The sequence below is a fragment of the Grammomys surdaster genome, unplaced genomic scaffold, assembly GCF_004785775.1.
Source record: "Grammomys surdaster isolate TR1022 unplaced genomic scaffold, NIH_TR_1.0 129, whole genome shotgun sequence".
NCBI lineage: Eukaryota > Metazoa > Chordata > Mammalia > Rodentia > Muridae > Grammomys > Grammomys surdaster.
In genome coordinates this window covers 17,715,109-17,743,058 of record NW_021604587.1, presented here as the reverse complement: position 1 = coordinate 17,743,058, position 27,950 = coordinate 17,715,109, and the positions used below count along the sequence as shown (strand labels likewise).

Genomic DNA, 27,950 nt, shown 5'->3' with positions numbered 1-27,950 from the left:
ATTTTGGGGGTACCCTCTGAATAGCTGATGAAGTAAATTCAAATGATTTTGACTTATCCTTAGTCCCTCGTCTATAATTCTATGCCTGGTCTGTGTTCATCTGATTTCCTAAACCACCTTTACTGCATCTTTGACTGCTTGAGTTCCTGCAAACCTGCATTTTTCCCACGTGTGTGTAACCACCCTATCTGCACTACCAAACTGCCTTTTCCATGCTGGTATGCCTCTCAGTGTATTAACCTGTCTCCCCTAACTGGGAGCTTCAGAAGGCTGGGTACAGGCACTGCTTGCACACTGGCACCAAGCAGATGCATACAAATGCAATAGCACCCGCTACAGAAAATCACAGGCAGAAGTGAGTTGCTCTGCCAAGGCTCAGGTGCGAGGGCTCAGGTAGGATCTTCTTTGCACACAACACCCTAGTGTGTACAAGTACATAGAGAATAGGAACTCAAGAGGAACATCAGGCACCAGGAAGCTTTAATGAGCCAGAGCACCTCTTCTTCTATCCTGTCCCTCCCCCATCCCCTCCTCCCTCAGTTCTGGACAGGTCCAGCCTGTCCAATGATGTGGCTCTCTTCAGCTGGAGACGTTACTTCTGTCCCCTCAGCTGCTCCAGCTTCCTCCGAAGGTCTGGGGGCAACTTTGCTCCTGCTGCCAACAGTTCCCGAAGCCTCTGTTTGGGAGTCTTGGTGAGTAGGAAATTGCAGGGAACAGGGCCCTCTTCAAAGGTGACCTGACAGTGCTTTTTAACTGTATGGTAACCCTCAGCACTGGCTGTCACCACATAGTCCCCAGGTGTCAGCAGTCGCCAGTAATCTCCGCCCCAAGCTGAGAAGAGGAAAAGGGTGAGGTCAGGCTGAGTTCAAGGATCTCCAATTTCTAACAAGTCAAAAGGCCTCCAGCTCCTCTCTCTGTCACACACACCTGTAGTGACATCGTGGTTAATGCCCTCCACTGCAATGACAGCATCCGCAATTCCGAGCTCCGTGTCTTTGTCCCGGACCACTCCGGAAATGCCCATGCGCACCTGGATAGCAAAGGAGATTTCAATCTTTTTCTTTAGTTTATTCTTCTCTCCTATATTACATCCTGACTGCAGTTCCTCCCCCTCCCATCCACTCCTCCTCTTTTCCTTCAGAAAGGGGCAAGCATTCCAGGGATATCAAACATGGCTTACCAAGTTGCAGTAAGACTAGGCACCCACCTCCCTTCATATTAAGGCTACACAAAACAACCCAATAGGAGGAAAGGGTCCCCAAAGCACGCAAAACTTTCAGAGACAACCCTTGCTTCTGCTGTTAGGATTTCCACAAGAACACCAAGCTACACAACCATAACATATACGCAGAGGGCTTAGTCAGACCCCTTTAGGCTCCCTGATTGTCGGTTCAGTTTCTTCGAGCCCCTAGGAGCCCAGGTTAGTTGATTGTGTTTATTGTTGTGCCCTTGACCCCTCTGGCTCCTACAGTCCTTCCTTCCCCTCTTCTGCCAGATCCCCTGAGCTCTGCCCAATGTTTAAAGATTTTTTGTTTTAATGCAAAGTCTCCATATGTAGTCCAGGCTCTCCCTGAGCCTGATTCTCTTGCCTCCACTTTCTGAATTCTGGAATTACAGGTGTAGGCCACTTCAGTCTGTAGAAAAGTTTATCAGAATCTTGAGGTGGATGTAAGACTTCAAGTTTGAGACTAGTCTAGGCTACATGGTGAGACTTCTGTCTTAAAAGCAAAAAACAAACAACAAAAAATTTAAAGATGTCTTTCCTTTACGTAAGAGTGATTTCACTAACTTTCTGGCTGTTGCCTTGTAAATCTGATAAGGTGGCAGTCTAGCATACCCCTAGATGACAAACTTCGTATTAAAATTATCACCTAATTGCGAACTTAGGCCTGATCTTTGGGTTTTCTGTAGTGTGGTGCTGCTGTTAGGCTTCTGTGTGCTTCTCTCTCTCTCTCTCTCTCTCTCTCTCTCTCTCTCTCTCTCTCTCTCACACACACACACACACACACACACACAGAGACACATATACACAGACACACAGAAACACACAAACACACATGCTCGGGGACACACTCACCCACCCATGTGTGCCTGAAGGCCAGAAGAGGCTCAAGACACTCTATTTCTGTGATGCAAGGTCTATCCTTGGACCTGGAGCTCACACTTGACTAGGCTATGAGGCAGTAAAGCCCAGCGATTCTTGTCTACCCAACTCCAAGCTCAGGCTCCAAGTATTTATGGGATGTTCAGCTTTTTACATGGGTGCTGGGATCTGAATGCCAATCCTCTTTTTAAAAAACATTTGCACATGTATTTATTTTGTGTGTGCCTGTGTTTGTATGTGGGTACACACATGCCATGGCAAGTGTGTGGAGGTCAGAGAGCATGTAGCTCTGAGCTCTCTCCTCCCACATGTATTCCAGAGACTGGACTTCGGGTGTTAGCCTGCTTAGCTGGGACTTTACCTCCTCAGCCATCTCACCCCAGGGAGATGTCTTTTGTAGAAGCCATGGATGCTATTATTATAGAACCACTCATAGGGACCTCAGTCCCTGAGGAATGTAACATTCTGTGCCAAGGCAGTTTTCCCATCTGACTAATGTCTTTTCTGAAACACTAACCTGATAATGACAGGCTTGTGACAATTCCAGGGATCACCTCTTAGCCTCAAGTTGCTTCTGGTTCCATTGGCTTATAACATCTGAAACCACCCTACTTGCAAATTGCACTTCCTGTCCTAGATCCTCCCAATCTGATGTCACACGCGGCCCACACCGTCGTGGAAATCTGATGCCACCTAAGAGAGCTGGTGTTCCAGTTCTTTGAGGTACAAGTCCTAGTCTGGCCAGAAGTAATCCGGGGAGGCTAGGAAGTGGGACTTAGATCCCACCTGTTCCAGGTAGGTGAGAAGAGCATCTTTGTTGTTTTCCCACTCCTGAGGTAGCTCCTTCTCATGAGGGAACTTGTCACAGGACAGCTCCACCGTGACCTCAAAGCAATTGGTGTGTAGGTAGCTGAAGTCGTTCATGCCTGGGAATACCAAAGACACTGGAGTGTTAAGTGGGTAGACGGGGGCCCCACTCTCCCAAGAGTGTCTCTTGAGAGACACTCAGGGTAGGGATTGACAGTAAGTACTGTACATCACAAAAGACTATTATGGGATAGGTGGTTATGGAGATAGGACTATTCCATTCTCAGGCACATACTCCCAGGAACTGTGTGCCAGTCGGCTCCATTGATGACATTGCCATGCAAGGAGAAGTCCTGGCTATGACAAGGTCGGCGATCGGTGTCCTGCATGGCCCTATTTGTGCCAGCATAGACAGTGCTGAGCCAGCGGAAGACAGCATCATCCGGTGTGGGAGTGAGTTCACGAGCAGCCCACGGGGTCCGAGTCATGTCGAAAGGATAGGACACCACAAGCTCACCCCCATGGAGGTTGGCACTCAGCACAAATGGAATTCGTGTCATCCATTTGATCACTGCCCATGTTTCAGGAGCCACCTAGACCAGGGGAAGAGAGGATGGTCTGCACACAGAGACAAGGGGGCCTTAGGTGGCCTTCCACTGCCCCAGAATACTCACAGTGGCATTGGGCAATGTATAGTAGGTAGGCAGTGGCAGGTGATGGTTGGGGACAGTGTGGGGTACCAATCCATCATCCTCTGCATACCACAGTTGTGTGTTGAGGTCAGCAAAATTGTGGTTAAGGTCAATGCCCTGGTGGGTCCAGCGGCCCTCTGCCCAGCCCACCAGCTCAGAGCCCTGCCAAGAAAGGGCCTTGTTCAAGTCAAGCAAGCTCTGGGTACCATACAGAAGAGACAGGAAGGCCATCATGCCAGGTGGCCTACCCTGTGGTAGGCAGTCTCATAGCCATCAGGATTCATGGAGGGCAATAGATGAATTCGTGTCTCAGTGAGAAGCCGAGTCACTCGTGGGTCCCCTCGCAGGAACTCATGACATAAGAACTGCATCAAAAGCAGAAGCAGCTCCCGACCCAGGGCCTCGTTCCCATGCATGCCAGCCACATAGCGGACCTCGGGCTCTCCTGGAAACACACAGAGGCTTAGAGTTAGCTCACACCAGAGTCTGCCCTGTGCCCACCTCTTCCCATGCCATGAAGCAGTACCCAGCTCATGCTCCCCAGGATGGTCTGACATCTCCATCACATACAGCTTCAGACCCTGGTGGCTCTTCCCAATGCTGTAGATGCGGGTGATGTTGGGGCACTGCTCATTCACCTGTTTCATCAGCTGGGAAGCAGAGAGGAGCACGAGGGAGTTACAGAGACCATGCCTAACCATGGAAAGACCTATAGAGTCAGTGGTGGTCCACACAGATGGGAGCAACATAGTATGACCCAGAAAAGGCAGAGCAGCTGGGGGGCAGGGCACAGAAAAGGCGTGGTGTCATGACAAGGGTAATTGGACAGAACTTAGAGATGGAGAAAAGTAGGAGAAAGGGGGACAGACACAGAGACAGGGGGACTTATGGGTAGTCACAGCCAGGTGGGAAGGGGACAGGCAGGCCTCCTTCCAGGGTCACAGGAGTTGTATCTGACCTTCCTCATAGCTTTGTAATTATGATGCCGGAAGTCCAGAGAGTCAGAAGATCCTAGTGTACGGGCCTCAGGGAACAGGTCATTAGGATCTGGTGGGAAGTGAGTTCCAGATACAAGGTTAGATCCTAGTAAAGGATGCCCCTGAAATCAGACCCTGCCCATACAGCCTTTGCCCAGCTGCCCACCTGAGACTGGACAGGCCAGGATCTCTGCCCGGAGGCAAGGCGCACCTCCCTGGAACCAGGTCTGAGGCAGCAGGCGAATGAATCTAGCCACCTGAGGCTCTGGCAGAAGGTTCAAGACTGGAGTCTCTGCGTCTGAATTGGCAGGAAATACCTGGGGATATGGAATGCCTTGCTGAAGCTGCTCAGACCTGATGCTCGGGATCCAGGAATGGAATCAAGGCTCTCATACTCTGAAGCCAACCCTCCCTGGTGGGTGCAGCCGGAGCCATACACTCCATGAAACATGGATCCCAGGGGGCAATCTTGGGCAGCTGTGTTTTCTGGCATGGCTTCAGTTCATTAAAACAACATACCCATTCTGGAGTCTGTACAAAGGAGGTCCATGAGATGGAAAACCAGAGCCATAAACAGGCAAGAAGTAAATAACCCCAAGGCTCATGGTCAGAAGGGGTGTCCCAGAAAGAAGATGCAGCACCTACCCCATGGTGGAAATAACAGGACTATCCCAAAGGAGATAGTGCTTGGTAAACAACTTCCCTGTGAATGCACAAAGTCCTGGATCTGAGCCTTAGCACTGTAATAAGCTCCAGCTTTCTCCTGGAGTCTATGTGTGTATCTGGTTTTTATTTGCAGAGGATTCTCCCCCCAATGAACTGGTCCCAACCACTATGGGGCCACTCACCATGTCCTCCCCGGTACTGTTCCTACTCTTCCACCAGGTCTGACTGTCATTACTGAACTGGACCTTGAATGATGTGACCCAGTCATACCTGGCCGCAGAGATAGAGAGACATTAGTGTCCCTACAGAGACACGGCGGCACTTCCATGTCCGGCCACTAACAACTTCCAGGCTAAGCGTTAGCCTGCCTCACCTCCACACAGAATTTCTGCCCTGCGTAACAACTCCCGAGAAGCGGACAGGATTCTTAGCATCCACCTGAAGCCAGGGCTCGGTGTCTTGTTGCTCAGCGCACCAAGCCCCATCGTACAGGTCACCATCCTCCAGACCTGACTGTGGACACAAGGTCATGGTGGTCAAGCTCAGATGGGTCACAGAGAAGAGGTGGGGGTGGGGGGGAGAGAAGGAGACAGCCCTAAGGCTATGCTTCCCTATCTCTCAGATCTGGCTGAGCGAGGGCTGCCGACCTGGATATTGAGCCGTCCTCGGTGTGCTCCAAGACCAAACGACTGGCTGCTGGAGGCCTCCAGCTGGCTATCTGAAACCCGCAAGGACTCCAGGCCTAGAGGGGGACATCCTGTGGTAAGGATAGAACAGTGAGACAGGGTTAGCTAGAGGGTAAGCAGAGAGGCTGGAGACCTGAGCCTGAGCCTGTTCATAGGCTAGGTGGGGCCCCTGGAAAGGCAATACCTGGCTCTTGTTTCTCAGGAAGAGTGAGGGTCTTTGCTGGGCGAGTGGTCACCAAAGGCCTGGCAGTTACCAGAGGACCAGGCTGCCTTAGCTTCTTTCGCTTCTTGACAATGATCTTTTTCTTCTTGATGACTCGCAGCCGGACATGCTGTTCTGAGGTCTCTAGGGTACCAGGAGGCAGTGTACCAGAGGAGAGAATGTCATGAAACCCAGATGGAAAGGTCTGCTAGCCCAACAAGGCATTTGAGCATATGGGACACCTACAACAATTACTGTCATCCTAGCATGGCATGCAAGGCCTGTTACCTAACCCGATCTGCCTCTTTAGTCGTGTCTTCGGTTCTTTCTTCTTAACACAATTACAACTCTGACTCTCTGTTCCAGGGGAGAGCAATGTCGAGCCATTAGAGACTGGTTACTCTGAAGATCTGAAGTGAGTTTTTAACCTCCAGGCCTTGCCCTGGTCGTTCCTCTTCGGTAATACTACCTCCCACTTCTAATTTTGTACCTACCCCCATCAACCTCCAAGCCTTCCTTCTAGTGCCTCAGATCTTGTCCTAAAGTCCGTGCTTGGCCTACCTGCTGGCCTCAAAGCTCCCAACTCTGAAGAAGTTGAGAGGCCAGACAGTCTGCCTGTGCCCATCAGGGGACAGCGATCCTTTTCTCCACACAACCTCACCTCCCTGTCTTCTCCCCTCCAGTCTTTGGCCTTAAACACCATCCTGCATAGGCTTACTCTGCCGCTTTTAGTCCGGTGTTTCTTCACCTTTTCAGATTCTGCCCTCAGTTTCTCCACTTATGAAGAAGGGAAGCTGGAGTTGGAGCAGCCAGCATCCCGCTGGGCCTGTCCTAAGACTGCTGACTGGGTCTGAGCAGAATGAGGCTGCTTGCTGAGTCAGCAGCCATTGTACAGGGCTGTATGTGTCCCTGTTCACCGGCAAGCTGGAGGACCCAGCTGGGGGAGTGGGTCTGACCTGCCCAGCAGCCGACCATGGGACCCAGAGCTCACCATTTGCCTTTGCAGACGGCTGTGTAACGTTGCTATGTGGGGCCAGAGTAGAGCCCGGCGCCAGGCCCAGCACTGAGGCGCTGGGCGCCCCCAGCCCCAGACCGACGGAAGGCGCAAAGGCGGTCACAGCGAGCAAGAGACCCCACATAGCGGGAAGGGTCAGCGGGCGAGCTGTGCCGAGGCTCTTGGTGGGTTCTCTTCTTCCTGCGGGCGTCTGCCGAGCCCCCCGCCCCTTCCTGCCCGCCCCTCCGCCGCCCCACGCCCCTCTGCAGCCTCCGGCCCGCCCACAGCCACTCGCCAGAATCCGACGTCCTAGGAGAGGGGAGGGCGGGCTGCGGAGAGCCGCGAGGTCCCCCGGGGGCGGCTGACTCTCGTGAGCCGCTAGGGACCCCCGGGGGCGGCGAGCTGGTGGCCTCGAGACCCAGTGTTGCAGCCTCACCGGTGCCCGGCTCTGCACAGTCTGCACATTCCGTTCGACTGCGCGCCCAACCCACTGCAGGCACCTATGCAAGGCGCTCTGCACGTGGCCTGAATTTTAGTCAAACTTCAGTTTTACTGGCTGGTAAACTGAAGATTGGAGTGGGCCTCGTTGACGTGGCCAAGGTAACAAAGCTGGGAACTTTGGAGAGGAAACTATAATCTGAGAGGAAAATCCATCCAGAGCCTCGGGTGCCTTGCTAGGATGGGGAGAGCAACGCGGAAAGACGGCAGGAAAGCAGTGGTGGGCGGGGGGGGGGGAGAGTCAGGGTTGTGGGGTAGGGGTGAGGGGTTCTCCATTAAATCCAAGACAAACCATGAGAGCAAAGAGAGGCGGCGCTTCCTCCTCAGTCCCGCCTCCTCTCTTTTCCCTCCCAGGCTGCCACGTTTTTGGGGTTACATAACTCGAGGAAGGCAGCCAGAGCTGATAACCAGAAGGGTGGCGTCAAGAACCTCGAGGCCAAATCTTAATGTGATTCCTGCTCTCCCCGCTCCACCTCGCTCCACCTCCTCCCTGATTCCTTTCATCTTCCCCCAGGAGTTCTCAGACTTGTCTTCCCCAAGACCTCTCGAGGCTCCCCCCACATCAGAATCACCTGCCCAAAAGAAAGGCCTGTGCCACTGGTGCTTGCTTTGCCTTTGCTGCGGTCCCCCAAGAAGTGTTGCCCACAGGTGGTTGGGACCCCTGAGTAAAAGGTTGTAGGGCTATGGTCTATGTAAATGAACTGAATAACCTCAAGTGGGTACCTTTCCAGCAGCAGGAACAGAACCAGGGTCTGGTGGAGATGTATGGGGCCAGGTGTGGGACTCCTAAACTGAGGCCACCTCCTGTAGGGACCAAGGGAGTAAGCCCTGCCATCTGGTCCAACTGTGGCACTACAGGAGGAGGGTCAGAGAACTCTGAAGGGAGTGATCACAGAGGACCCACACATGATGAAGTCCCTTCTTGGTGCTCCCACCTAAGCAGCAGTGCTAGGCCCAGCTCACCAGAGAAGCATAGAGGAATTTAAGGGTGACTCTCTGTTCTATTCTCTTTTTGGTTGCCATGATAAAATACTCTGACAAAAAGCAACTTAGTTAAAGCAAGGATTTATTTCTGATTACAGGTTCAGTCAGGGAAGTTGAGGCAGAACTCAGGCAGGAACTTGAATCAGAAACCATATGAAAGCCTCCTGGGGCTATCAGGCCCCCCACTTAGTTAGCTTTCTTATATAGGCCAGAACCACTGTCCAGGGAATGGTGCTGCCCACAGTGGACTAGGCTCCTCATGCATTGATTAGCAATCAAGACGATCCTGCGTAGGCTGATCTCATCTCTGTGGTTCCTCAGGTTTTCCTCTCTGATGTGTCAAGTTGGCAATAAAAGCTATCAGGATATGTTTTAAAGCATAGACTTTCTGAACACAGGGCCAAGGCATATAGGCAAGATAGCAGGCTGCTTCCTTGGCTTGCAGGCCACTATCTGAACAAGTAGAGGGCTTCTGGGATTCCAGCAGAAACCCCACACTCAGCCAAGTCTCAGAGAGCTCAAAGAGGGAGGAGAGAAGACAGAAGTACCAACAACAGAACATCTCAGACTCAGCCCCTAATCCCTCCTTCCAGACTCCTACCCAAGAGCTTTTATGCCCCTCTCAGTCCCTGAGCCCCTCAGCATCCTCTGACACCCATGTCTTGCTAGGCTATTGCCTCCAGCCTCGGCCACTCAGTACTTGGGGACGCAAAGGCAAGAGGTCAAAAGACCATGACTCTAGAGACACGATAGCAAGTTTATATCCAGTCACCTACAGAGCCTGGTCTCTATCGCCAAGAGCCACATGGAGAATCTTTGGATATCACAGGGCAAGTATATGTTTCAGGGAACAACCTAGTTGGATGGGTGGGGGCACCTATCCAAAGCAGCTCTTAGATGAAGGACAGGCTGGGAGCAAGGAGAGCTCAAAGATGGCATGAGCAGGACAGCAAGCCTCACTCTCAAAATGAAACGCTAAAGAATATGATGAAAAGTAAAATTCTGATTCCCTGTCGCCTTTTTGCTTATAGACGTGTGATCTTTTTCTATGCAGGAAGCACCAGTAATTCTAATTCCACACACACTGTGAACTGGTAGGAATCTATGGATTCTATATAGCCCAGTGCCTCAGGCTTTTACTGCTGGGAAGAGACATGATGAACATGGCAAGTCTTATAAAGGAAAACATTTATTTGGGGCTGGCTTATAGGTCAAAAGTTTAGTCCATTGTCATCAGGCAGGAAGCATGGAGGCACACAGGCAGAAATGGTGTTGGAGAGGGACCTGAAAATTCTACATCTGGATCTTCAGACATCAGGAAGAGACTGCTACACTGGCTGTGGCTTGAGCTTTGGAGACCTCAAAAACTGCCTCCTAGTGACATACCTCCTACTACAAAGACAACCTATTCCAACAAAGCCACATCTCCTAATAATGCCACCCTCTATGGCCTATGGTAGTCATTTTCTTTCAAACAACCACTCCCAGACTGATGTCTATGTACTGGGAATGACCTTGGACTTTTCTGAGCCTCCTGATTCTGCCTAAAGAGTGCTGGAATTACAGCTGTGCATGGACTACCACATCCAGCTTATTAAGTTATGTGATTTAGGCTCTGTGGGCACCTGGTCACTAGGGCTGCTTTAACGCTGGTAAAGTGGATATTGTCACCTCAATGACCTCAACTACATGGTCTACAAGTTCCAGTATGATTCCACCCATGGCAAGCTCCCTGGAATAGTCAAGGCTGAGAACAGGAAATTTGTCACCAATGGGAAGACAGTCTCCATCTTCCAGGAGCAGGATCCTGCCATCACCAAATGAGGTTATGCTGGTGCCAGTATACTGTGGAATCACCTGGTGTTTTCATCATGATGGAGAAGGCCAGGGTCCACTTGAAGGGTGGGGGCAAAAGTAATCACCTCTGCCCCTTCTGCTGATGCCTCCATGTTTGTGATGGGAATGAACCATAAGAAGTACCACACTCACGCAAGATTGTCAGCAATGCTTCCTGCACCACCAACTGCTAACCCCCACCCCCAACCCCACCCCCCGACACAGCCTAGGTCATCCATGACAACTAAGGTATCACAGAACATGACACCACCACCATTCAAAACATCATGGACAACCCCTCTGGGAAAGTGTGGTGTGATGGCCGTGGGGCTGCCCAGAACATCATCCCTGCATCCACTGACACGGTCAAGGTTGTGGGCAAGGTCATCCCAGAGCTGAGCAGGAAGCTCACTGGCATGGCCTTCCATGTTCTTGCCCATAATGTGTCTGTTGTAGATCTGACCTGCCACCTTGAGAAAGCTGCCAATCTTTCTTCTGATCTCTGTGGGTACCCGGCATTCCACGGTACACTGACATGCATGCAGGCAAAACAGCCATATACAAAATAAATTTAAATTGTTTTTAAAAGGTAGAGGAGCAGGCATCCAAGGGCCCTACGAGGTCTTTGGGGACTGTAGGAGGAGGAACAGGTGGTTACTTGTGACTTTAACACTTCTTCCCTCTTGATGCTGGGGCTGGCACTGTTCTCAATAACAACTTTGTCAAGCTCATTTCTAAGCTCATTTGTCAAGCTCGATTCAGCTACTGGTGGAGCTTATGGTTCACATGGCCTCTGAGGAGTAAGAAGCCCTGGAACACCCACCAGAAAGAACAAGAAAGGAAGAGAGAGGCCCTTGACTGCTGGGGAGTCCCTCTCTAAATTCAGACCCCAACATTCTTTAAAAAAAATTTTTTTTAATTCTTTAATCTTCTTTTACAGTCCAGTCTTTATCCCCCTCCTGGTCTGTCCTCTGACTGTTCTTTATCCCATACCTCCTCCCCTGCAACTCCCACCATTCTCCAAGAGGATGTCCCACCCCCCAATCCCCATGGCACCAGACGTCCCCACTCCCTGGGGCCTCAAGTCTCTCAAGGGTTAGGTGCATCTTCTCTCATTGAGCCCAGACCAGGCAGTCCTCTGCTGTGTGTGTTGGGAGTCTCCTATCACTAGTGTATGCTGCCTGGTTACCTCCCAACCTTCTTAGATCTCCTGTCACAGCTTTCATTCCGGGTCCCCAGAAGTGGGAGCTTATCCCTTGAATAACATCACTAAAGTTCACTATACCAGAAAAAAAGTTTTGCATTATATTTTTTTTTGTATTTGAAATTTCCAAAACTAACTTTCAAGTATTCTTCCTCTATTTTTGTGAACTTTTTCTAGTTTCTTGAGGGTTTTGTTTATTATCCTACTTTCTGGACAGGTTCCTAAACAATTCCCCCAGGATTAACTCTGCCATTAACAAATTCTACTGATAGCTTTGACCTCCATCATGGAGTTGCTTCATTTCCAAGCTATGGGTGACTAAGTAGCCATCTGGGAATCTCTCCCTCCTATCCTTCTTCTCAACTCGTGATTCCATCACATTTAATGAATTACCACTGTTCCAGTGAATCCTACTTCGGATGCCAAAGCTGTTCTTGCTCAATGGTTCATCACAATTCACAGAAGTGGTTATACTAATGGTCATGGCTTATGACCAAGAAAGGTTGCAGGCAGATTAAAACCAACAAAAGAATAATGTACAGCAGGCAAGTACAGGAAAGACTGAGTGTGAGCTTCCAGTTGTTCATCTGAAAATGGTAGGCAGTACTTATTTTTCCAGCAGTATATTTGACAGCAGGTACCAAGTGCTGTCAGTGAGAGAAATTCACTGGATGCTCGGTGTTCAGAATTTTATCGGAAGATCAGTCATACAAGTATAGCTGACTGTAGATGTTGGTTGAGCAAACCTTCTAGAATCCAAGGTAAGCCTAGTTTCTGGTCTAAGTCCCCCCAAAAAATCATATTGTTGACATAGAATATTAATAGGGTCTAAGACTTCGGTGTAAACAGAGATGCTTACTTTGAATAGGATATCTCAAGGACTTAGAAACTAGCTCCTTAGAGAGCCCAGTAAGAGCCAACCAATTCTGAAGTTTTAAAAAAAAATACATATACTCATGTGTATGCAGGTTGCCCAAAGAAGGTATTGGATCACCTGGAGCTGGAGTTGTAATACAGGCAGTTGTGAGCTACCTGATGTGGGAACTAGGAACAGAACTCTAGTTCTCTGGACGTGTAGGAAGTGCTCTTAACCACCAAGCTTTCTCCAGCTCCCAACAAACAGCTTTCATGAATGAGCATGATACAAATAATCCAGGTTTGTTGAATCCTTCACTACACAAGATCCACTGCCATATGGGTCTTGCTGACTTCCCACTGAGGTCCCTTTATCAACAATGTGCCTACCCTTACTGTTGTTTGCAGTTCATAGATCATGGATGTTTGCTGCGTTTTGCAGACAAGAGCCTTCAGCAGAAGGCATTGCTTTTCAGGCTGAGAGATTCAGTTCTCTGACTTTATCTCCCTCTTCCCTGTCCTCCAATCACCATTAGCTGAAATGATGGATCTACTCTACAGCACAATTCACTTTTCTCAGAGCTGTCTGTACAGTCAGGCTGAGGCTGAACCCCAGACAAGACTGTACTCTGGCTTAGCTCTTTCCTCTACCCTGTTCTCCTCCTTCCTTATCTTTTTTTTTCCTTCTGAGAACTACCTCAGGCTTTCAGAACATTGGTCTAAAAGGTCATGGTCTGCCCTAGGAGTTAGAACCCAACAGAGGCTGGAGACCTGACACACGGGGATCACATCAGAAATGATTGCCGAATGAAGAAGAGCCTGAGAAAACCCTAAGTAGAACTCTCCTGCAGAGTACGCAGAGCACCTTGCTCGCACTGCATCTTTCGTCACACACCCTGCTCCCGACCCCTTGCATATGTGGACTACTTTGTCTCTGTAGATCAGTCAGGACCTGACTCTTAATTCCATAGTCCAGGGATACAATCTTGTGGCTGCACCAGAAATGAGCAGGCTAGTGGAACTGGCAATTTTAAACCTGAATGTTAATTTTCTCATGTACAAAGACAATTGAGACTTAGACAAAAAACAGGATCTTCTACTATAGCCTGTGTCCCTGTAGGCAAATCTATGTCAGAAACACAGTTCCCAAGAAACAAAAGCCAGTGGAAGAGCCACTGGTGAGTGACATTAGTGACATTAAGAACAAATGACTCTGGCTCTATGGTCTGTCAAGTCCATCAACACCAAACATGTCAAGACGACCGGGGTCTTTGGGTGGGGCGTCCCAGGGGCAGCTTAATGCTCTATCATTTTCTCACAACCTCTCCTTTCCTGGGTGCTATATTGTCAGTGTCTCCCTGGCTCCAACTCCTTCAGTTTTCCTTCAAGGTGTGAGTAATATTTAAATTGATGTCATTTCTACTCCTGTCTTTTGTCACCAAACCGACCATATATTCAGTAGCTCTGTAGCCACTCCCAGCCATTGATTAAGTGGGAATAAGTTCATTCTCATTGAATAATTATAATCAGTAATGGTGACAAATCCATTTATTCCATGATCATTCCTTAATTTCATTCTTCAGTGGTGGTCTTAACTTTGCATTTGGATCTTATGTGAGGCATAGTGGTGCCTGCCTGCAATCCTAGCACTCAGGAGAATGAGACGGGGAATCACCAAGTTACAGAGCAGCTGTATTACATGGTGATTTCAAGGTTAGCCTGGAACACATGAAGAAACCCTGTTTCAAAACAACTTGAAGTCATGATGTTGTAATACTCTTAGATTCAAGACCTCTTTTTTTTTCTTTGTTTTGTTTTGTTTTTTTAATTTCCTGGGCAGCATCCTGTTATATAGTTCAGTTTGGCCTTAAACTCACAATATTTCTGTCTCAGGCTTCTGAGTACTGAAAGTAAAGCATATGCCACCATGCCCAGCTCTCTGTCCCATTGCAGAAACCGTAATACCTCCCAAAACTGCAGTGCTTAAAACATCTAAATAGGATCCTCTTGCCCTTCCCCACCCCTGCCCCATGGCCTAGGTTGTATTCTAGAAAAGTCTATTCTGCATCCCAGAGTTGCAAACCTGATTTTCCCCCTACCATCAAAACCCCACAGGCCTCACCCCACTCTCAGGGAAGGGAACTGGATACAGAAAAATTGAATGCCTGAATGACATCTTAGACACGCAGCCTGGAGAACATTTTGGAAGATGCATAAGTCCAAGCAGCTGTTGTTTTAGCATGGTTTCCTGACATCCCAGAACCGGTGGGAAGTCCCTGGTGCAGAGAATTATTAGCCAAGGCAAGTGGATGAGTCTTAGTTCTCAGAAAACATTGATTTGCTAGCTAAGCCCCACCTAGGCCACCAGTGGTTATGAGGCAAGACAAACTGTTGTTCTTCCTTAATTCAAGGTCTTACCTGATAATAGGTCACAATGCCCCCCAGGGTGTCCAAATCTAGAATGGTTGACCCAAGTGGGAGGAGGTGAGGAGCGTTGGTGAAGATGTGGGGTGGGAGTTGGGGGAGGGAGATCCCCAAAGAGGCTAGTTCCTCACTCAGTGAGCTCACCCTTGAGTGTATGCCAAGGCCCTCTTCCCTTCCCTGATCCCTAATCTCCTAGCACTAGGTCTTCCTAACAACCCCAGGACGCACCTCTGCTTATCCATGCCCGAAGCTCCTCTAGGTCCATCCTACTCCCTCCCAGGGGTCTGGATACTGAAGAGGGATTGAGTAGGGTCAGTGAGCCATGTGTGTCCCCTGGGACTTCAGCCAGGCCCAGCTTCTGGACAGTATCCTAGGGCTGGGGGCACTAGGAGTGACAATTCAAACCATCTTCTCAACGGCTGGCCTGGCCCTGCTGCTGCTGTTGCTGACCAGTTTCCTCGTTTTTGACCTGTTCCATGGGTAAGTGTCACTTGTCAGGTAGGTGTTGCAAGCACAGGGACAGATAAGCAACTGCCTCAAGCTGCCATCTTCTCTCTCCACAGGTCCACAGGTTGCAACCTGCCGCGACACAGACTTCTCCCAGTGGGTCAGAGCCAGGGGGCTGGTGAGGGTCCAGGACAGCAAGCAGCTCCCCTCTCCCCAGCAGGGACAGTCTCAAGACTGCTCAGCCTCCAGGATGCACTGCTCCTGCTGTTCCTGGGCCTGGGCCTGATCTTGGGAGGCTCTGGTATACCCTTAGCCATGCTGGGCCTAGCTTTCTGTATCCATCCTTGGGCCTGAGAGCCCTCCTAAAGCTGAATGCCTTCTAAAAATACATCATCCAATCTGCTCTCAGATTTCTTCTCCATCCTGAGCTACATGAGGGTAAAGTGGTGTAGTAAGGATAGAATAGTCCATTATATTCAGCTTGAACCTCAGGGCCTTCTAGTTCTATAATATGGACATTTGACAACTGGATCTGAGGGTGAGGGCATTAAGAGAAGGCAGAGAAAAGGGTAGTTACAGCAATCAACTCCAGCCACGAAGTTGGAGGCAGCCATCAAGGAGGGACAGGTGTGGGGAAGGCTTCCTACAAGCAAGGAGAATGGTATCCGTAAGGCTTACTGAGCTGTCCTGCCAGCCTGGAGGGGCCATTGAGTAAAGGACATAAGTGACTCTCACACTATGCAATAGCTCCTCTCTTGGCTGGGCCCCACCCCAGCCCGGGTCATAATGCACTCCTTTGGGGACGGTGGGGTGAGCGAGGGTAAGACTGGGACCTGTCTGCCAGGCCAGCCTAGGCACAACAGGAAACACCATGACTTAGGTGGCTCTGCCCAAAGGTAAGTCTTAGGCCCCAGTTCGAAGCCCAATCCTGCCCATGCTAGTATCCTCCTGACCCCTGCATGCCCACCTATCCAGAGGTCCTGGGCATCTCCAGGGCTGCTCCTGCAGCTGGCCTGGCCCCGTCCACAGGTGCACCAGCCGTGATGCAGCAGCCACGAGTGGAGACGGATATCATCGGGGCTGGCGAGGGGCCCCAGCGGGCAGTGCCCTGGTCAGCCTGGGTCATCCGTCAGGACTGGGTGCGCTGGTGGGCATGCCACATACCTCGGAGCTGGACCCAGTGGTGGAATACATCAGGCTGGCGGCAACCACTACAGCGTATGCTATGGGGTCTGGAAGGGACACTCTACCTGCTGCTGGCACTGATGCTATGTCATGCACTCTTCACCACGGGCTCCCACCTGCTGAGCTCCCTATGGCCCGTGGTGGCTGTGATGTGGAGCCACCTGCTGCCAGCTATCCTGCTGCTTGTCCTCAGTGCCCTGCCTGCTCTGCTCTTCGCTGCCTCCTTCCTGCTACTCTTCTCCACACTGCTGAGCCTCGTGGGCCTCCTCACCTCCATGACTCACCCAGGCTACACTCAGGACTTGGACCAATAGAAGGGCAACCCCATCTTACTGCCTGTGTCTGTTGAGCCCTGGCCTAGGGCCTGAGCCCCGTGGGGAGGGAGGGCAGCGGAACTTCAACAGACCTCAGACCTTCAATCACACACACAAGTGGGGTCTGGCTTCTGGGCATCTACCTTAAACCCACATTGGTGTCAGGAACAGGACAGACAGTTTAGCAAGACAAGAGCTTGGACAAACCACTGAGAGCACCCGTGTGGATGTGGTAACATCACGTGGTCTTCCTGGCAGAATCTTTTTGTCACATCACCTCAGCCCTCCCAGCTTCAGGCTTCCTGAGCGTTTCCACCTACACACCCCTGGACTTGGCTGGATTTGTCACGGATCCTCTTTCTACTTCCAGGAGGAGCACACACTCTGGAATGGGTCTTACTGTCAGAAAGATAGCTGGGGAATCTCACCTCACTCACCTCCCAGAAATGGGAAAGAGGCCAAAGAGGCCGATCATGGTAGTGAGTGTGTGTGTGTAAGTGTGTGTGTGTGTATGTGTCTGTGTGTGTGTGTCTGTGTGTGTGTGCATGTGTGTATGTGTGTGTATATGTGTGTGTAAGTGTGTGTGTATGTGTGTGTTTGTGTGTGTCTGTGTGTGTGTGCATGTGTGTGTATATGTGTGAGTGTGTGTGTAAGTGTGTGTGTGTATGTATATGTGTGTGTGTGTATACTGGACCCAAGGCTTTGTGCACAAGCACACACTCCACTCTCCATACTCTTTTTTTTTTAAAGAGCCACCAGGCCTGTTACAAAAAATCAAAGTCCTATTTCAGCCACCCATATCTTGGCCAATTCACTACTTTTGAGCCTTGGTGTTAAGTGAGCCCCAATGTTTTCATGGAGTTATTTTGATCAAAAGTCAGTATCTATTTGCAAAATATGTTGCTTTTGTTGTTGTTTTGAAACAGGGTCTCATGAAGCCCAGGATGGCTTTGAACAATTTAGCTGAGGATGAATTTGAATTTCTAATCCTATTGTCTCTATCTATGTCCAGAGTACTGGGATTAAAACTTGTGCCACCATGCCTGGTTTTATGAAAAGTATGTTGTAGGGGCAAACAGCAGTGAAGATGTTTTGACTCCAAGAACACTAAGCTCAAAAGGCCTTTTGATTCAGAAGCTAGGCTTCCACAAAAACTCTGTCATGTATGGAGTCCCAGCCCTAAAAAATTGACACATTATGGACAGTGTGATGAAACGTGAAAGGCTATGTGTCCCATGGCCTCAGGCTAGGCAGGTACTGAATTATGGGTTGTACAACAGTTTAAGCTGGAGCCTGGTGCCAGGAAATGTGTGCAAGGCTGTGTGAGTGGGAAAATAATAGCTCAGGGATTTCCAGAATTGATTAAGCAGACTGCTTCCATCAGAGGGCTTTGACCACCCATACTTCCCTGGAGTCTGGCCATTTACCTATCGCTGAGCCTTCCACACAAAGCTGTGAGTATCAGTTACCAAGTAAAGTGGCAGACATGTTAGACAATCTGCCCACAGCTGAGGCTCAGACTTCAGTGTCCATCCACTCCTGCCCTCGACCCAATCCCTGCTGCTTCCTGGATCTATCTGTTTTATAGCTAACCTTAAAATCACTGCTTCTGAAGCTCTAGGCAGAAAAAAACTCTTCTGCCATCTAAACACTCATACACCTTGAGTCATGGTTCATTTTGGCCAAAACCTGCCACAGTTTTAGAACTCCGTTTTACTGGAAGACATCTTCATACTGGTCGATAGTTTCAGCGCCTAAAACCCCAAGCCAGTCCTTCTCTTTGTAGTTCCCCCTGCAGTGTGGCCATGTGCCAAGGCTAGACATGGGGATGCTGAAGCTTTGTGGTTACCATTGCGGTAATGCCAGGACTATCACATTCTTGCTCCATGAATGAGCTATTCCTCATCTGTCTGCCTGTCCATCTGCCCCCCACCCCATGTAGTTCAGAATGTCCCCAAACTCACTATGTAGCTGGGAATGGCCTTGAACTTCTGATCCTCTTGCCCCTACCTCCCAAGGGCTAGGATTACAGGGATATGCTCCCATGCCTGGTTTATTTGGTGCCAGTGATCAAATTCAAGGTTTCCTGCATCTTAGGCAAGCACTCTATCAACCGAGCTACATTCCTAGCCCTGATCAGTCTTTCTGAACTTCATTTTCTACCTGGATATAACAAAGACATAGATTTTGAGGCATCTGGCTTGTAAGGTGAAGTGCCTGAACTAGCCCCTAATGGTATACACACACACACACACACACACACACACACACACACACACACACACACAGAGAGAGAGAGAGAGAGAGAGAGAGAGAAAGAGAGGGGGGGGAGGGAGGGAGGAAGGGAGGGAGGGAGGAAGGGAAGGAGGGAGGGAGAGAGATTGATTTTTATTAGGAGCAGGATAAGCACTCACCAGTGCCAAGGCCAGGCTGTTTGTGTCCCAGAGCACTTTAAGAGGCTAGTAAAGAGAAAATCATATGGACTGGAGAAAATACAACTTAATGAAAATCCTATGGCTCCTGTTAGAGAGGAAGCGAGGCCTAGTGACGTGTTAAGTCAAGTGCGTCTAGATGGCTAGATCGCTGAGGCTTCAGAGTCGTCTGTGGTGGGAACAGACTAAGAAGAGGTCTAGCCTGGACCATAGTCACTGGCCAGAGACATCACTCCAGAGACCTTAGGCCATTCTAATTAAAAGAAGAGGAGGTATTAATACCATATTCAGGGGATGAAATGCAGGTGAGAACAAAAAAGGCCTTTTCACCTCTCCTACAATCAAAATACATGTCCTGCCCTCTTGACCTGCTGCTGTGGGGTGGGGCAATGCAGTGAAACAGGAGTGCAGACAGGCAATCCTTACCAAATTAGAGGTTCTTATATTCTACAACCCAGAAACTCAAATAAATTCTCACAGAGGTCCTTGAGGGCCTTGCTCTTTGCCATGTGGTTCCAAACAGTGCAGTCTAGGCATCCTGTAGCTTTTCAGCTATATAGAGACTCTGTGGGGCTGCCGAAATGGCTCAGCAGTTAAGAACACTTGCTCTTGCAAGAGGATCCAGGTCCAGTCCTCAGAACCTACATGTCAGCTCCCAACCATCTGTAACTTCAATTATAGAGGATCAGATGACGCTGCCTGCACCAGGCACTCATGTGGTACATATATATATATATACATACATATATATATATATATGCACTCATACATATAAAAAATTAAATTAAAAATGCAGACTCAGGGGGGCTAAGAATGTGGTTCATTTTAGTAGTTTGCTCAGCATGTGGCCTTGGGTTTGATCCCTAGCACAACACAAACTTGGCATGGAAGGTCTTGTCTGTAATCCTGTCACTTGGGAAGTGAACTCAGGAGGAGCAAAAGTTCAAGGCCATCCTCGGCTACATATCTAGTTTGGGGCCAGACTGGATTACATGAGACTACATCTGAAAAAAAAAAAAAGATTTTACATCTCCATTTAGATCTGCTGAGCTAGGGCAAGACTGTATTTTCCAAGACTCCAAGGTGACAGGTGTTTGTGACACACTGCCTAGGGCATATGATTGAGGACTGTACTGTGTTGGTGGTGGCCATGAGAGGGTAAAGCATGACAAGGAAGGCAATAGAAGGGACAGAGAAGCTACTTGGACCAGTCTTGAAATCTTAGTATAAAACACAGTTCACATTGCACATGTTTAAAACATATAGTGGCATAATATTTCTTTTTGCAAAAACACCAAGAAACAGAACAGCACGTATGATTAGCCCTAGCATATGGGAGTGAGATATGGCATGAGACCTTGAGAAAAGAAAACACTGGGCATGGTGGCACACGCCTTTAATCCTGGCACTTGGGAGTCAGAGGCAAGCAGATCTGTGAGTTCAAGGCCAGCCTGGTCTACAGAGCAAGTTCCAGGACAGCCAGGGCTGTCTTTTCTTTAGGAAGTAGCCAGGCTACTTTTCTAAATCCTCAGTTGGCTACCCCAGCAAGAGAAACCTAAGGCAGAGAAACCCTGTCTCAACAAAACAAACAAAAACCAAAAGTCAAAATAATCCCTAAAATTCTTAAAGTATAGCAACCCATCCACTTTGGGTTGAAATGATTTAAAATGCAACCCAGTGGAAAACAGTCACACTGGGTCAACGTGATCCAAGCTCTTCCATCGAGCCAAGAGGAAAGAGGTGTCTCAATTGACCTGATGTCCCAAACCACTAGGTGAATATTTTTTGCCTGCCCTTCCTCATCTCACTCACAGTGTTTTGTTTCTGATGGTGTTGGAATGAGGAGCTGATATCTACCAACGGTTTGACCATTTTTACCCAGAAAAAAATGGGTCAGGTATAGTTCAGCTGATTCATACCAGTATAGTACCATAGTAACTTGATAGTGAGGGGGGGGGGGAGATGCATGCAATATAACCGAGGACCTAGAAGGATCTCTAAAGATGGTCAAAGGGGAAGGATAGCAACTGGCACTCATTAATGAGCATGCCCGGCTAAGGACAGGCAGGAAAGGCGTCCCTAGACGGAAGACAGGCAGTGCCTGAGAAACTTACAAGGCTTAGTGTGACAAGACTAGACTCTATAGTGCATGCTCAAGGGTGACCGGCCCTTGGCCAAAGTGAGGAGTGAGAAAACCTCACTATCCAGGAGTGGGAGGCAATCTGCACAGCGAGGTCGAAAGGAAGGCCATAATCAAGAGCTGACCACTGTTGGGCGGGCTCAGTTGTACAAAACGGGGAAGATCGCTGGCGGGGAATGGGGTGTGGAGGGGAGTGCCTGTGTTCCTGGGTGATGGGACACCTGCTCTAGAGAGTGGCCTCTAGAAATCCCCTTTGGCTAAGTGGAGAGGGAATAGTGAGGGCAGCTGGCAAACTGTGTAGAAGGAGGTGGAGAGGAACCTGACACTGATAAGAAAATCCCAAGCCCAGCCTGGGATACGAAGACCATGGGCGACATCGCCTTCCCACAAGGCGAAAGACTGCTGCCCTGGACCACCAGAGAGGCTCAAAATCGCAGCAGCACGGGGAATCTGGTGCTCAATGTAGTGAGGCGCGCCCCCTGGCGGAGATTTATGGCTCTGGCCGTGAAAAGTTGGCCTTGGCTAGAGTCCCCCAGGGTGAGCAGGATTCCGCAAGCCTGGACTCCGGTCTTGGGGTGAACGGGACAGAAATGGGGGGACGTGAAGAAATATCAGGTCTACCACCATCAGGATGACAGCTTTGTTGCCGCCTCACTTACTTTCCTAAATCCTCAGTTGGCACCCCAGCAAGAGAAACCTAAGGCTTGGAAGGTTCTTCTGAGAATCCTGGGACCGCCAGGATTCCAACTTCTGGCTTGGCCCTGGGTGTCTTTCTTTGGTGAGAATCTGGATACAATTAACTTTGTAAAACATCTTTTTCAGCTGAGTCAACGTCTCCATTTATATTTTGTAGAAACTTCTGCTTTCTTTATACTTATATCTCACCTTTCAAGTATTTTTCATCTTAAAATAATAATTAAAAAAATGTTAGGGCTAGGAATGTGGCTCCATGGTAGAGCTCTTGCCCTGCAGACATGTGACGCCCAGGGTTTGATCTCTGATACTGCAATAGAATTGTTTTAAAACAGATTAACTTAGCATGTGAGTTCTACCATAGCTTCTTCCCTGCCTTCAAAGGTCTGACTCCCCTAAATAGAAAATGTTGGTATGTGCATCAATGTTTCACATTGTATGTCTGCATGCTCAGAGGCCATGCAATAAGCCTCAAGAATAACTATATCCTGTGAGACAGGGTCTCTCATGGCCTGAGCTCCCCAATTAGGCTAGAATGGCTGGTCAGCCAGCCCCAGGGATCTGTCTGTCTCTGTCTCCCTAGCACAGTACTTAGCATTCTTATGTGCATTCTGGTGATCAAACTTTGGTCCTTATGCTTGCAAGACAAGCACTTCACTACTGAGCTGTCCTCCCAGCCCAATAGTTCACTTTTTAAAATAACTGAGTATTCTAATGGGTGATACACCAAATTTATTAACCCACCTGTTGGTGGATGGGCCTCAGTCATTTTCAGTTTTTGTAATTACAACTGTGAAGTCTTCATGAACAGGTTTCTGTTTTGTGTAGGTAAACACAAATGAGACAGCCGGATCATACAGTATGATCTTTTCTATATTAGCCATTCCAGCAGTAATGGTGCTACCTCATTATGGTTTATATTTGGGTTATTCCTAGTGGCTGCAGATGTTGAACATCTGCTGACATGTTTATTTACGCTCTGTCTTCTTTCCTTCAGTGTTCAAATTGTTTGCACTCCCTTAAATTTACTGGACTTTGAGTTACTTATTCTAAACTAGACAAAGGAGTGTTTCTTTATCCTAGAATCAAGTCTTTTATCAGATACTCTGATTTAAAAATACATTCTCCCAAGCTACAGCTTGCCTTCTCTTCACAGCCTTTGGGAGAACAGAAGTTTTGCATTTTAATGAAATACAGGTACAAGGAACTACACTGGTTTGAGTTCACCAAGAAGCTGTCTTTGGAAGGAGGTTTGCCCTTCCTCCACCCCCATTTCAGACCCGAGCATATTTGTCTCAAAAAGTCTTCCAACTTCCCTTTGTGTGAGGGTAGATGGCCTCTAATTTCTGTGACAGGAAGGGATGAGAACTGCAAAACTGCTTAACGTATCTACTCCACATCAAGGTGGCCTGGCCCATGGAGAGACCCAAAATGCCATTGTGGGGAATCTGGTGCTCAAGAGATCTGTGGCTCTGGCCACAAAAGTTCAGTAGTGGCTAAGGCTACCCAGGGGGTTGGGATTCCATCTAGGGGGCAAACTATTTTCAACAGAGGTTACTAATGTTCCTCCATGACATACTGTCTACAGCAGGGGAGAGAACCACATATTCAGTCATGGGGAACTCATCTATACAAAGTTCAACTGAGAATCCAATGAATTGCCTCAACTTTCCCAGCAGGTTTTTTCTGCTGGATGTTGTGCCTGACTTTAAGACATTGTCTCTGTTGCTGTTTATTCTTTCACTTGGATGCCCCCTTGGGAATCTAGCTGACTGCCTTAAGGAGGTTTTTCTAGTATATTTCTGTGGGGCGTTTTGAGCACCCAATCTGATGTTTACTCTCTTTTCCTCCTTCTCTCCCTTCCTCCTCCTCTTCTCCTCCGCCCCCATCTTTTCCTCCCTCCCTCCCTCCATTTAGTCTTGGCTGTCCTGAAACTCATGTAAGTTATGTAGACCATGGTGGCCTCAAACTGACAGAGATCCTCCTGCCTCTGCCTCCCAAGTGCTGAGATTAAAGGCGTGCGCTGTGCCTGGGCTAGTTGCTCTTGTTACTTACTCGTTTAAACTGTTGTTTTGATGACTTTATATATAGGAGTGTTTTGTCTGCATGTACGTCTCTACACATGTGCTTTCCTTGTTCCCACAAAGGCCAGAAGAGGGCATGAGAACCCTCGGAGTTGGAGTCAGAACGAGCCACCCTGTGTGTCCTAGGAACTGCAGAATCTCTGGAGGAACAGACAGTACTCTTAACCACTGAGCACCTCCCTAGCTCAATACTTATTCTTTTATTTTCACTTGCCTCTATAGTTAATAAACTCTCACAGATCATTCTCTGGACCACACAGTACTGTCAACAGCATATCAAACTGTTATTTTACGGGCCTGACATGGGGGCACAAGCCTTTAATCCCAGCCCTCAGAACAGGTAGGACTACATAAAGAAACCCTGTCTCAAAAAAAAAATTTTTTTTATATATATTATGCTGTTGGTGTTAAATCTAGAATATCTTTGTCCAATAATAGGCTTCCAACTATTTCCCTCTAGATTTGTCATTTAAAGTCTTACATTTTGGGTTATGAGCTATTTCCAGCTAATATTTATGTGGTACAAATTACAAATTGTAATGCATTTTCTTCAGATGGCTCTGCAGTGATTTCTCCACTTTTTAAGTCTATCCTCTACTAACTTGTGTTTACATTTTAAAAATGTTATCCTTTGTGTGTACAGGTGTTATGCCTTCATGCATGCTCACAGAGGGATCCTGTCTACCGAAAGGAATCATTTCCGTTACCTCTGGCAAAAGGACATACGGCTCCACTGACATGCTTCTGTGGCTGCATATCAAAGCCCGTGCCAGTCTCCACACTGTTAGTCCCTACTTATACACTTCAAAGTCCCCCTATTCCTTCCCTGTCTCCCACTTCCCTAGCCCTCGCCATCGCTGGTCAACTTCTCTCTCTGCTCTGAACTCTTTCCAGATGCTTGTAGCTGTTCTCATATCTATAATAAAAACCTTAACCGTATCATGGAGCAGTCATGTACATCACTGTATGGGCTCCAGACATTGAACTTAGGTCATTAGTATTGGTGGCATCTTTACCTATTGAGCTATCTTACTGACGCCAAACAAACATATCTTTGAGGCTAAGTCTTCCTGTGTGCACTGTAACTAACTTGTACATTCACTTAATACTAGATTACCTTTTAAAATAATTTCCGTTAGATTTTTTTACATAGATAATCTGTTATCTGTCAGTAAGCTGTCTTGCTGTCCAACCTCTGACACGGAACAGAAGTGGTGACAGTAGACATGATAGCTTCTGACTTTTGGGGCAAGTATTCAGTTCCTTTCATTAGTCTGATTTTAACTCGAAAGTTTTGGTTTTATTTTTACTGTGTATTGGCATTTTGCCAATGTGTGCATATATACCTGTGTGTGTGTGTGTGTGCGTGCGTGCCTGGTGCCAGAGGCCAGAAGAGGGCATCAGATTCCTGGGACTGGAATTATAGCTGGTGTGAGCTACACATGGGTACTGGTGCTCTCCACCACTGACTCATCTATCCATTTCCCATTTTACTATTTTTTATCCATTCATGGTCTAGACAGAAAATTTTTTAACTGGGTAAAGTCATCAAAACTCAACAGTAAACTAAAATGTATTTAATAGTGAAAACTCAGACAATTCTTTTTAAATATTCATTAAACAGGGCTTCAGAGATGGCTCAGTTGGTACAGTGCTACCATGAAAGCACTTCAGTCTGGGCCTCTGGGACCCAGTATAAGCCAAGCATGGTGGCATGCATCTGTAGTCCCAGCATGGGATGGGGTGCAGGGTACAAGGGCAGATACAAGAGGATCCCTCAAGCTGCAATGGGGAGAAGCCAGTGAACTAATCAGTGAGCTCCAGGTTTACCCAGAAACCCTATCTCAAGAAAGAAAACCAGAGAAAGACACCACTGTTGGTTGACCTCTCACCTCCAAATGCATGTACACAAGCACCTGTGCACCCAAACACACTTTACACAACTGTTTTCTAATTTTAAACGATCCAGTCAAAGGTGACTCAAAATGATCCCCACTGTGTCTGAATCCTTGTTTGCATAAACTAAGAACTACACAGGAGACAGCTTAATCTCGTCTTGATGAATGGATGCCCTTTGGTTAGGAGAGCTTCCAAACTTCAGGCAGCACACATATTTTATATGTACAAACCTCACACATCAATTTAGAAACTGGAATGAATTTTAAATCCTATTCATTTGGTTAAATGAAAAAGCCTGATGAAGCAGAATGTTTATCAAATGATTCTATCCATATAAAACTCAAGCACATCAGTATCAAGTGCTTGGGACTAATATGAAATATAAGGAAGCTGTAGGCAGGAGACAGGGGGGAAACTATAAAATAATTTCTAATTTCACAGATATACTCACCAAACTGTACACTTTAAATATGATAATCACATCCTAGAAAGTTTTTTTTTATAATTTATTTTTTCTCAAATCGTAATTCATTCACACAGGGGTTATAAACACAGAAAGGCAGGATGTGGGGAAGGGAATGACACTGGAGTGTGGGTGATCAGGAGGAATACAGATATCATCAGAACTGGTTATCAGCTGAGTGAAGGTTCAGAGGACAAGTCACTATGACTCTGCGTATGACTCGCTTGTCCTTATCTAAGTTGGTATTGTCTGCCCAGGCTACCTATTTACAAGGTCTATGACTACTCAGGCTTGTAAATTTCCACAAAAGCTGCCTGTTTACATTAGCTTATAGCCATCTGTTTCGATGTTTTTCCACTGAGACCCAAGACTTGGTGTTAGTATACATGTATGACAGGCCTATTGCTGATTTTAGGCCTATGGCTGATTTTAGGAGAAAGGTTTTTTTTGTTTTTTGTTTTTTTTTTAAGAATGTCTATTTTCTTGTTATGAGAAAGGATACTTTGACTATTTTATGTCTGGATACACCTCAACATGATGGCCATACATTCTCCACAAGAACAAGGCAGTAGTCCACTTTCATTGGAAAACTTTCAGTTTACATCAAAGTAGGGAAAAACTAATAGTTTTACTTAAAAGAATTTTGTGTCACGGAGGTAGATGAGTGGGTACAGGAGCTTGCTGCACAAGCCTGACAACCTAGACTCAATCCTTGGATCCCACATAAAGGTGAAGACCCACAAAGTTGTCCTCTGATCTCCACAGGTGCTGCACCACACTACCACAAACACACACACACACACACACACACACACAGCTTAAGCAGCCCTTCCCACAGGACTCACAGGCTTGTGCTGCTTTCCCTCCCGTCCTGGAATGTGCAGAAACTCACACTGGACCTATCATTAGAAAATCTTAGTTCTGGCCGGGCGGTGGTGGTGCACGCCTTTAATCCCAACACTTGGGAGGCAGAGGCAGGCGGATTTCTGAGTTCGAGAGTTCAAGGCTAGCCTGGTCTACAGAGTGAGTTCCAGGACAGTCAGGGCTACACAGAGAAACCCTGTCTTGAAAAACTAAACCAAAAAAAAGAAAGAAAGAAAGAAAGAAAGAAAGAAAGAAAGAAAGAAAGAAAGAAAGAAAGAAAGAAAGGAAGAAAGAAAGAATCTTGGTTCTGTGATCGAGGCAGGGTGGATCACATTTTAGAGACAATGAAAATTTAGTTCTGTCCTGATTAGCCAATAGTGGGCCTTTATACTGGGGCAACCTAAGCTTTAATCATTTTTACACCTCAAAACAAAGTCCAGGGAATAATTTGAGTGTAAATGATGACATGTATAAGGCTTTTTTTCTTTTAAACTTTTCAA

General features: G+C 47.8%; 3 protein-coding genes and 1 pseudogene across 3 annotated transcripts; 3 read left to right on the top strand and 1 right to left on the bottom strand.

The window, feature by feature from the left end:
* Positions 1-462: 462 nt before the first annotated feature.
* Positions 463-7,387, bottom strand: Cpxm1 (carboxypeptidase X, M14 family member 1). The gene is made up of 14 exons (XM_028755567.1): positions 7,126-7,387; positions 6,117-6,278; positions 5,894-6,003; positions 5,620-5,759; positions 5,429-5,516; positions 4,747-4,897; positions 4,562-4,650; positions 4,130-4,253; positions 3,852-4,048; positions 3,586-3,765; positions 3,207-3,504; positions 2,891-3,030; positions 928-1,030; positions 463-831 (listed from the first exon to the last, which is right to left on the bottom strand). The coding sequence occupies exons 1-14, from the start codon at positions 7,271-7,273 to the stop codon at positions 593-595; spliced, it is 2,169 nt and encodes a 722-aa protein (XP_028611400.1). The 5' UTR covers positions 7,274-7,387; the 3' UTR covers positions 463-592.
* A 922-nt stretch (positions 7,388-8,309) lies between these two features.
* LOC114610803 lies at positions 8,310-11,835 on the top strand (annotated as a pseudogene).
* Positions 11,836-14,995: 3,160 nt separating this feature from the next.
* Positions 14,996-15,783, top strand: CUNH20orf141 (chromosome unknown C20orf141 homolog). Its single transcript, XM_028754054.1, has 2 exons — positions 14,996-15,409; positions 15,493-15,783. Exons 1-2 carry the CDS (start codon positions 15,252-15,254, stop codon positions 15,728-15,730), a joined length of 396 nt encoding a protein of 131 aa, XP_028609887.1. The 5' UTR covers positions 14,996-15,251; the 3' UTR covers positions 15,731-15,783.
* A 612-nt stretch (positions 15,784-16,395) lies between these two features.
* On the top strand, positions 16,396-16,875 carry Tmem239 (transmembrane protein 239). Its single transcript, XM_028754179.1, has one exon. It carries the CDS (start codon positions 16,420-16,422, stop codon positions 16,873-16,875), a length of 456 nt encoding a protein of 151 aa, XP_028610012.1. The 5' UTR covers positions 16,396-16,419.
* Positions 16,876-27,950: the final 11,075 nt, after the last annotated feature.